The following is an 11,199-nucleotide window of genomic DNA, read 5'->3' on the forward strand; positions in this document are numbered from 1 at the left end:
TAGATGCCTGTGTAGTATCTACAAACTATATCTCATGAAAATAGTTAATTAATTGTCAGTTAAATTTGAGCTTTTAGAGACTAACAATTTAATGACAGGATTATTTATATTCTCTCGTCTATCTTGAAGAACATATATATTTGTATTTACTAACTTTTTTATATCTTATGTTTCTCAACATTGCAATATTCTTCTTGTAGGTGGTTAAATCCCTTTCTCTCTTCTTTGTACAGATTTTGAGACTGTTAGGTTGGTTGGTGGTAACAGTCCCTGCAGTGGTAGAGTGGAGGTTCATCATAATGGTCAGTGGGGAATAGTGTGTGATGATGACTGGGATATGACTGATGCTAAAGTGGTGTGTAGAGAGCTGGGATGTGGAGAGGCTGTAGAGGCTCTGGGTGATGCTCACTTTGGACCAGGATCAGGACCAATCTGGATGGATGATGTGGCCTGTACTGGATCAGAGTCCACACTGAAGAACTGTGCATCAGGAGGATGGGGTGTTAGTGACTGTGGTCATCGACATGATGCTGGAGTCAAATGCTTAGGTAAGACAGTCTAATTTCTTTAAATGTTTTATTATAAAAAATTATTTGAAGGAACTGATGTTTATCTCAATAAGGAATTAATTAGCATCACACATTTTGTTACATTGATATTTATTTATGTAATATAAACACAGGTCGCCACCCCAGACTCGTTAATGGATTCCACCTGTGTTCTGGGAGATTAGAAATTCTTCAGGGGAACACATGGTACACAGTGTGTGCTGCTGCCTTTGACCAGCAGGATGCAGAGGTTGTGTGTAGAGAGCTGGACTGTGGGGCTCTTGTACAGGTGCTGGGAGCTGCTGCTTTTGGCAAAGGAGACGCTCAGATGTGGACACAAGAGATTCAGTGCAGAGGAGATGAATCACACATTCGACGCTGTTCATTGTCAACTTCAGCTCAAATAAGCTGTACCCATGATAATGACATAGGACTGATATGTTCTGGTAAAATGTTTACCCTCTTTTTAAAGAATCCAGTTCCAATTGTTGAATAGTAAAACACTCTGAATTATTTGACCATATTAATCAGAGATTAGAACACAGAATTACTCAGATTATCTCTGTTCTCTTGTTTTTTTGTGTTTTATTATTTTTTTGTATTTGATTTCAGTAAGAACTGTGTTGTCTGTCTAGGTTACACTGATCTCAGACTGGTAAACAGCCCTGACATCTGTTCTGGTCGAGTCGAACATCAGTACTTAAGTAAATGGGGCACAGTGTGTGATGCATGCTGGGATATGAGAGCTGCCAGTGTCCTCTGTAGACAGCTGAATTGTGGGATTGCTGTGTCTGTTGTGGGATCAGACTGGTTTGGAGAGGGAAGTGGTAAAATCTGGGCTGATGTGTTTGATTGTGACGGGAATGAAACAAAACTCTCAGAATGTTCCATCTCTTCATGGAGTCGAGCTGAATGTTCTCATAGTCGAGATGTTGGAGTCATCTGCTCTAGTGAGTCCATATTACTGTAACATTTACTGACATTATGCTACTGGAAGACTTACTCTTATTCAAAATGCAATATTTATTCCATATACATTTTAGACTGAAGAGTAATGCTTGTGTCAGTTAAGTTTCGAATTTACTTATATAAAATGTAATAATGATATAAAGCATATTTATTATATAAATGTTCCTCTGTGGTCTTTAACACATTTACAGTATTTTAGTAAAATGTCAGCTCTCTCACTCAGATTCCTCTCTGGCTCTTCATGATGGTCTGGTGCGGTTGTCTGCAGAGAGACAGTGTGAGGGGGAGGTGGAAGTTTTCGTCCATCAGGTCTGGAGGAGAGTTCTGCTGGACTCCTGGAGTCTCACTGAATCCTCTGTGGTCTGCAGACAGCTGGGCTGTGGCTCTGTGCTGAACTTCTACGGCTCCTCTTCATCCAGTCCTGAACACAGTCATGAGTGTGTGACGGGCTTCCAGTGCTCTGGGAGTGAAGCTCATCTGGGGAACTGCAGCTCTCCACAAACTCTCAACTGCAGCTCCACACAACAGCTGTCAATCACCTGTCTTGGTGAGAAAAACAACATCTGGACAGATTTTTCAGTCGTTTATGATCAATAATGTGTTTTTCTTTCTCTGAATATCAGGTCACGGGTCCATCAGGCTGGTGGGTTCTGGGGGAGACTGTGCAGGGAGGCTGGAGGTTTTTCACAGCGGCTCATGGGGGACAGTGTGTGGCGACTCCTGGGATATTAAAGATGCTCATGTGGTGTGCAGACAGCTGCAGTGTGGAGTGGCCCTCGGAAACAAGCAGGTACCAGCCTGGTTTGGTCCTGGTTCTGGACCCATATGGCTGGATGAGGTGGAGTGTGAGGGGAATGAGACGTCCCTGTGGAGCTGCTCTTCTCCAGGCTGGGGAAAACATGACTGTCAACACAAGGAGGATGTAGGAGTCATATGCTCAGGTAAACACACTGCTGTGCTTTTTTAATTATACTTAAAATTTATATAAAGGTTTTAGAAATAACCTTTTAACACATCCACATATCCATAATGCCCAGGTTTTTCAGTTTTGGTATTTTAAAATTATATTTTCTTTTCAATTTCATCTAGAGTTAATTGTTTTAATGCACATCCTTTTCCATCTAGAGTTTAAAGAGATCAGGTTAAGTGAGGGCTGTGAAGGGAATGTGGAGGTTTTCTACAATGGATCCTGGGGTAATGTGTGCTGGAACCAGATGGACGGAGACACAGCAAGTCTGATCTGTCAAGAGCTGAACTGTGGAAGATCTGGTGTTTTGTCGGATTCTACAGCAAGAGTGAAATCAGCTCCTAACTGGCTAGATGAAGTGAAGTGTCGACCACATGATTCATATCTGTGGCAGTGTCCATCTTCACCCTGGGGACAGAATAACTGTAATAATAAGGATGAAGTGGCCAAAATCACCTGCTCAAGTGAGATGATATTTAAATGATGTAAAATGGTTTCAGTAGTCATGTTTCTTCAAACACAATGTTTATATGTTGTGAGTAAACTAATGTTTAAGAAAAGCTAAACTTAACTGATGGAAAGAGCATAAAATGATTTGTGAGGCTTAAATGATACAGGTGCATCTCAATAAATTAGAATGTCGTGGAAAAGTTCATTTATTTCAGTAATTCAACTGAAATTGTGAAACTCGTGTATTAAATACATTCAATGCACACAGACTGAAGTAGTTTAAGTCTTTGGTTCTTTTAATTGTGATGATCTTGGCTCACATTTAACAAAAACCTAAGACCAATAAAATAAACAACCTTCTGGAAAGTATGTTCATTTACTGTACATGTACTCAATACTTGGTAGGGGCTCCTTTTGCTTTAATTACTGCCTCAATTTGGCGTGGCATAGAGGTGATCAGTTTGTGTCACTGCTGAGGTGGTATGGAAGCCCAGGTTTCTTTGACAGTGGCCTACAGCGGTTTCTCATTTTCCTCTTGACAATAGATTCTCTATGGGGTTCAGGTCTAGTGAGTTTGCTGGCCAGTCAAGCACACCAACACCATGGTCATTTAACCAAAGGACGCAGTTCGAAGTTCCCATGAAAGGGAACCACAGAGCTGCAGGTGCATGTTTGTGTGTGTGTGTGAGTGTCTGTCAGTCAGTCAGCGTCTCTTCCTGTGTGTATTTTTAGATTGTCATAAGCAGGTGTTCATATAATTTTAAGTGTAGGTGCAGGTGTGCGTGTGTGTGTGTGTGTGTGTATTTCTGGAAGGCAGTGAGGAATGGGTTCATGTGAGGATACAGTACATGTGTATTTGCTAATAGGCCCAATAAAAAGGGATTTCTCTCTATAATACTTTTTAAATGTGAATAATTCATTTTTGTGTTGTCTTGTCGTCTTTATAATCGAAAGGATTCAGTCTGTTTGTAATGATGAACATGTTTTTGACGGTTCTGCTCTCCTTTAACAGGGAGTCTCATCTCTGAAGAACTGCATTCTGGGTATGAAGATGCCGATGAGCTTCTCTCAGGTTAGAGAACTGAAGTGCATATACATTCCACATTCTACAAAAAAAACCTTTATAATGAATTCACATAAACAAAGAAATAATTGTAACTAGCAATTCTATTATATATTTGATCAATGACTCAATACTATTGAAATACTGCTGTTTATTTGTATATTAACCGTCTGCTCTCCTTTTTTAGCAAAAGAGTTCAAGACTGCATATTATGATGATGTCACCAACAGCAGTGGCCTAAAAGGTCAGTGACCTTTTTAATTGATCACATGATTCATTACCAGATGTTTAATAAATTCTCAGTCTTATGATCTGCAACAAGAACATATGTTGGCTTTTGTATCCAAACATATTGTGTGTTGATGCAGAAGAGACGATGAAGGAAATCACACCGGGATACTATGATGATGTCATCACTGATGGACTGAAAGCAGATCGTGAGACAGGTGTCACTCTGATATTCTACAGCAGCATTTAAATTAAAATATTACAGTATATTTAAGATAGATATTTCACGTTTGTTCTGAATGTAATGAATGTGTGTCTGTGATGAATGTGAATCTGTAGAAGACTCTGACATCAAGAAAGGTGTTTTACGATTTTATCAACTTTTTAAAATAATATTCCTCTAAAATCAAATCATTACAGATAATATTTTAAATTACTGTGTTAATATTTTATTTATTTATTTAATTTTTTTGGCTCATTTAATTTGGACTCATGTGCATGTGTAGTGAACACACCAGAGAATTATGATGATGTCATCATTAATAGACCGAGCTCTGAAGGGGTAACAGGTGAGATGCACAAAACAACTTTTTTTTTAAATCACCTTTTCCATGTTTACATCAGAATTAGATATTCGTTCCGTGTCATCAAGTCACATACAGAAAAAGGGATCCTTCAAATGAAATGAAGTGTTTTATAAACTGAAATGACGTGTTTTTCTGTCATTCTCGATCAGAGAGAGTTCAGGAGGAGTATGATGATGTGATGAGTGTCAGTGAAGATGTGAGAAACCTGTTGGGTAAGTTACTGTAACCCTTTTGTTCTCACTATACTAACATCTTTATTTATATTAGAATTTTTTTAATAGTTTTCCATTTTTAGACTTTTAAAATATTCTTCTAATTATATTATTTGACGTGGTTTTTTATTTTGTTCTTAATAACAGATTATGATGATGTGGAGGAGGAGTCAAACAAAGAAGGGGGTCATTTCGCTCAGTGATCACACCCCCTGCCTCGGTTCAACAAATCTGAACAAAGTTTGAGTGATATTGTTATTAATATGTCAAATCTCAGGTTTTTATATTTCCCCCCCCATTTTTGTATTAAAACTTTTTTTAATTTGCCTTTGTGAGATTTTGTTGTATTATTTTTTTTGGCCTTGTTAATATCAATAAAAACATTTCAGACAAATGTTTGTGTGTATTTGAGTAAGACATTACACAACAAAGCACAAGCAACACATTCTAAGACATTCTGAATATAAACCCAAATGCCCCATCAGTGATTTAACAGCCCTCAGCATCACTGCAGCAAGTACTGGAGTTTTGTGAGTGATAAATGGGGAAGAAAATATCTAACTTCTACAATAGACACACACACACACACAAGTCTGTATAAAATATTATCTTATGTGATCAGGTGTGTTTTTAAGCAATAAATAAATAAATACACATATTGCTTGTCTATTGGGCGTTTTACTTTTATGCATCATTTACCAGGCTATAGAAGTGTTACGTGTACAACCTGTAACATGTTTAAAATGCATATTTCTTCTCAATAAACCATATGAATCACTTTATAACAATATATTATTAATTAATAATGCTTCACAACAGAACATTAATAATATATAAACAATATAAAATGAGCGCAGAGCTGCCTGTTGTGTGACGTCATCTATGTACATGTGTTGCAGTCATAAATGAAACCACTGAATGTCCTGCTACTTTTTGGTACTTTTAAAATCCTAGAAGCTTAATGAGAGCTTCTTCGCTGCTGACAAACAATAGCATGTAGTCGCAGGTTTTATTTTGGTTGATTGTAGGTAAGTATACACCTCACAGACTGCCCATTTTGTTATCTCTATGTTAAAACACTCAACCAACTCTGGCAACTTCAGCTGTTTGTTCAGCTGTTAGCCAATCATGCCTTAATTAATTTAGACATGGTCAAGACAATCTGCTGAAGTTCAAAATGACTATGAGAATGAGGAAGAAAAGTGATATAAGTGACTTTGAACGTGGAATGGTTGTTGGTGGCAGACAGGCTGGTCTGAGTGTTTCAGAAACTGCTGATCTACTGGAATTTTCACATACAACCATCTCTAAGGTTTACAGAGAGTGGTCTGAAAAAGACAAAATATCCAGTGAGTGGCAGTTCTGTGGGTGAAAATGCCTTGTTGATGCCAGAGGAGAATGACCAAACTGGTTAGAGCTGATAGAAAGGCAAGAGTAACTCAAATAACCAGTCATTACAACCAAGATAAGCAGAAGAGCATCTCTGACTGCACAACACATCAAAGCAGATGGGCTACAGCAGCAGAAGACCACACTGGATGCCACTCCTGTCAGCTAAGAACAGGAAACTGAGGCTACAATTTGCACAGGCTCACCAAAATCAGCCAACAGAAGATTGGGAAAAGGTTGCCTGATCTGATGAGTTTCGATTTCTGTTGCAACATTCGGATGGTAGGGTCAGAAATGGGTGTAAATAGCATGACAACTATCCTGCTTCTCAATGGTTCAGTCTGCTGCATGTGGTGTAATCGTGTGGAGTATGTTTCTTAGTACACTTTGGACCCCTTTAGTACCAATTGAGCTTTGTTGAAATCCCACAGCCTGAGTATCATTGCTAGCCATGTTCATCCCATTATGACCGCAGTGTCCTCTCAGTGCCTGTCCAAATACCCAAACTTGCGGTCTTTGCACGTGACTACTTGTCTACTTACATTATGTATTTCTTGTATTTGTTCCAAGTGTTCAAGTGGGTGAGGACACCACAAGTGTGTGTAACTTTTCATTAAAAGTTAATAAAAAATTTTTAAATGGAACACGTGTATATTGCTATAAAAATGCAAATGTTTACAGAGCTTTATTTTGATTTTCAATATCTTGCATTTTGAAATAAACTTCTAAATGTCTGTTCAGTCGTCCCTATAACAGAGAACACAATTCAGTAATTGTGGTGCTTCTAATTAAGCAATAAAAACAGTTGTAAATGATGTACGTAATACACATACTCATCTTTGTTCCAATAAAATGTAAAATGTTATGTTTTACTGCCAAATTATATGTAATATCTAATTATTTTAACTTACAGTGGAATGTTTTCCTCCATTTCACATTTTCGGGGCACAAGTTCCTGAACATGATACATGATGGGATACGCTAAGTCTTGAATACAGCTTTGGAGCGGAATCGTGTTGGGTTTAGTGTTAAGGGGACTGAGCTTTGACATTTTTAGGGGTGTTCGCAGCTCTCTTTGTTGGTCAAAATAATGACTACATGACTGCTCTGATGACCAACAGCAGTAGTGGTACAGTAACCATCAAGTGTGTGGAGACCCCTACTGAGGGGACCTGGGGTCTTGATCTTGCTTAGGGTCCTCGAAATAGTAAACCCACCCCCAGGGCCATACTTTAGAGATTATTTTAAAAAACGAATGAAAATATGATAAATATCACTCTCACTGCTATAGTGTATTCACATCATTCTGTCACTCTGAGTGTTAGAATAAATTATAGCAGCAGACAAAAAGTAAAATGAACGAGCTGTGAAATGAGCTCTACATGAAATAAATTAGAATTGTAGCTGAATAAGTGTACATTTTCTGTCTGGAAAAAAGTGAGAAGCTCCCTCATGTGGTGACACAAGGACAAGACTCTTGTCTGCTCCTCTTTACAATGAGAAGTGTTTTTCTGCCATCTGCTGGATGAATTACACATTGCAGTGTTAAACACACAAATGTCTTTGATATGATGGCAAATCAATATCTTTAGAACAGAAAACAATGTTTATTTACAAATCTTGTCTGAATAGCCTTCTGCTGTTGTACACAATCAGTCCAGTTCATTTGATAATGTATTAACATACTGTTTATTGTGCTCTTGATTGGAACATCATAATGGTGAAGTAAAATCCACCTAACATTATACACATTTGTTTCTAAAAAATAACTTTAAAATGTTCTGTTTATTCTAATTTATAAATTTATAGCAAAAATCAACTATTTTAAAATAAAGTTTCAGTAAGTGAGCAGTCAGTCATCAGTGCTTGTATCTGCTGTGTTCAGGTTCAGGTTTTGATGCTGAATATAAGCTGCAGTGTTTCTGTATCAATCTGCTCTAAGTTTAGTGTGACTTTATCTCCACACTGACTTATGACTGACACGAGTCTGTCCTCAGTGAAGTGTCTCTTCACGCTGGAGGAGGAGTCCCGCTCATCAGCGCTCACACTTTATTGATATATATGGAGAAAATAAAAATGCTGCTTTCTGATTTGTCACTGATTGTGTTTGATGATTTCCTCTGTTCTGTCTAATAAGGTAACAGTGAGTGTCATTGGCAGCTGTGAGTCTCTCTCTCTCTTTAGGGGGCTGACAGGAGCCAGTTTCTTCAGTGTGTTTGAGGGAGCAGCAGAGAATCTTGTGCTGACAGTCAAACAGAGGGTGTGACGAGCAGAAAATGATGGAGGGATGCCTGACACTTGTTTTATTCTCCTCTATAATCACTCTAATTACATCTGGTAAGTACACAAATGGACAGTAAAGAGTTTAATTTAAATGTGTGTTTAAATGAGCATTTAATCTATGATGGCTTCAAATCACTAGAACGTGAATAGAGGCCTGTGTAATATCTAGAAAATAAGATCTCGTAACACTAATCATTAATTAAGAATGACATTTTATGAATGATTTGAGCTTTTACATGCAACCAATTTAATGATAAGATTATTTGTCATTTTTTCTTTTACAGCAGTAGTTGTACAGTTTGAATTTACAAAATTTTTTTGTATCTTGATTTTGCTGTAATCTGTTTATGATTCTGTTTTACTGCTACTGTTGTTAAATCTCTTTCTCTCTCTTTTATGCACAGATTTTGAGACTGTTAGGTTGGTTGGTGGTAACAGTCTCTGCAGTGGTAGAGTGGAGGTTCATCATGGTCAGTGGGGAACAGTGTGTGATGATGACTGGGATATGACTGATGCTGCAGTGGTGTGTAGAGAGCTGGGCTGTGGAGAGGCTGTAGAAACTCTGGATAAGGCTCACTTTGGTCAAGGATCAGGACCTATCTGGATGGATAATGTGGCCTGTAGTGGATCAGAGTCTACACTGAAGAACTGTAGATCAAGAGGATGGGGTGTTAGTGACTGTGGTCATGGTGAAGATGCTGGAGTCAAATGCACAGGTAAGCTGTTCCATACATCAGCCTGGTAATGCATCACTGATCAAACTTTCATCCATAAACAAGATATGCAGTTTAAACTAATAATAAATAATAATTGATAATTGTTTTCAGAGCAATTTATAAACAATTAATTTATAATTAGCATTTTTTTATGGTCTAAACTACTCACTTTCATCCTTTAAAAAAAAAATTAAAGAGCTTGCTTCTTGTTTTATGTCTGTAAAATAATCATAGTGACAGATGGTCTTCTCTGTTGTGTAAATAAAATCAGAAACTATAAACTACGGAAGGTCAAGACTTGTTGCTGGGTCTCAGCTGTGCTCTGGAAGAGTGGAGATGCTTCTTGCAGGTGGATGGGGTTCAGTGTGTGACGCTGCCTTTGACCAGCAGGATGCAGAGGTTGTGTGTAGAGAGCTGGACTGTGGGGCTCCTGTACAGGTGCTGGGAGCTGCTGCTTTTGGTAAAGGGGACGCTCAGATCGGATCAAAAGAGATTCAGTGCAGAGGAGACGAATCACACATTCAACGCTGTCCATCATCAACCTCACATAAAATAAACTGCACCCATGAAAATGATGTTGGACTGATATGTTCCGGTAAAATGTTTAACCTGTTTATTTAACAAATCCAATTGTTAAATATACTAAAATTTAATTGGTTGATCAGTACCATCATTATAAGCCTCGAGTGACTGTATTAAACAGAACTAAGAACATGAGAATAACAGATAAGCTCTGTGTTCTTTCTCCAGGTTACACTGATCTCAGGCTGGTGAACGGTTCAGACTCTTGTTCTGGAAGAGCGGAGCTTCAGTTCCTCAGTAAATGGGGAACAGTGTGTGATGCATGCTGGGATATGAGAGCTGCCAGTGTCCTCTGTAGACAGCTGAATTGTGGGATTGCTGTGTCTGTTGTGGGATCAGACTGGTTTGGAGAGGGAAGTGGTGAAATCTGGGCTGATGTGTTTGATTGTGACGGGAATGAAACAAAACTCTCAGAATGTTCCATCTCTTCATGGAGTCGAGCTGAATGTTCTCATAGTCGAGATGTTGGAGTCATCTGCTCTAGTGAGTCCATATTACTGTAACATTTACTGACATAAGGGCGGTAGCTGGGGTTTGCGGGGCCCCAGTGCAGGTTGTACCAGTGGGCCCTTTTTGAAATTGTTTGATTTGTATGTTCGTTCTATTTATTTATTTGTGCTATTTACACAATGTTTACGTTTTTTCAAGATTGTAGGTGTCCAGGTACAGAAACCGAATAATCAAATGTAAAATAGCACTGCATAGTCTTCACTGTAAATATTAAATATACAGTCAAACCAAAATTTATTCAGACACCTTCAACATTTCTCACATTATCACAGTTTATTTGCTATAGTTTAGAAAATGGTAATAAAATATGACAAGAACTCCGAGTTAAACTGTGTCAGAACAAATTCAGCTTGATAATGTCAGATAACTTTGATAGAAAGGTATGTAATGGATTACAATCAACCAAAAATTCAGACAACTGTTAGCATGACAATATTTACACAACTATCAATGCTTTGTTGTCCAATTACCAAGCAATGCTTAATTTTGTTCAGTCTGTGGTGTAAAAAGTTCGCAATTAAAGAAAAAACACTGAAGCAAAACATGGTCAGGTCAAAAGTGTCTGAATAATTTTTGGTCCCAATTTTTTTTTTTATAAATGTTACTGGTAGTCCACTGTATGAAGAATGTTTAGGTATAATATGTCACAGTTTATTTTATTTATACTCACTTACATAAATGATCTCGCCTGTAGT

At 38.0% G+C, this 11,199-nt stretch overlaps 1 protein-coding gene across 1 annotated transcript in view; it reads left to right on the forward strand.

Annotated features, from left to right (window-relative positions):
• Positions 1 to 226: 226 nt before the first annotated feature.
• LOC107573505 (deleted in malignant brain tumors 1 protein-like) overlaps positions 227 to 11,199 on the forward strand; it is a gene marked incomplete at its 5' end in the record, with an annotated part of 22,907 nt that continues 11,934 nt past the window's right edge. The window contains 9 exons of the mRNA XM_016259942.1: positions 227 to 548; positions 683 to 994; positions 1,184 to 1,498; positions 1,741 to 2,047; positions 2,157 to 2,458; positions 2,643 to 2,948; positions 9,101 to 9,419; positions 9,703 to 10,001; positions 10,163 to 10,477. Of these exons, the coding sequence (XP_016115428.1) occupies positions 227 to 548; positions 683 to 994; positions 1,184 to 1,498; positions 1,741 to 2,047; positions 2,157 to 2,458; positions 2,643 to 2,948; positions 9,101 to 9,419; positions 9,703 to 10,001; positions 10,163 to 10,477 (2,797 nt within the window). The remainder of the gene's footprint in view (positions 549 to 682; positions 995 to 1,183; positions 1,499 to 1,740; positions 2,048 to 2,156; positions 2,459 to 2,642; positions 2,949 to 9,100; positions 9,420 to 9,702; positions 10,002 to 10,162; positions 10,478 to 11,199) is intronic.

The sequence above is a fragment of the Sinocyclocheilus grahami genome, unplaced genomic scaffold, assembly GCF_001515645.1.
Source record: "Sinocyclocheilus grahami isolate Dianchi unplaced genomic scaffold, SAMN03320097.WGS_v1.1 scaffold1963.1, whole genome shotgun sequence".
In the NCBI taxonomy this organism is placed as follows: domain Eukaryota; kingdom Metazoa; phylum Chordata; class Actinopteri; order Cypriniformes; family Cyprinidae; genus Sinocyclocheilus; species Sinocyclocheilus grahami.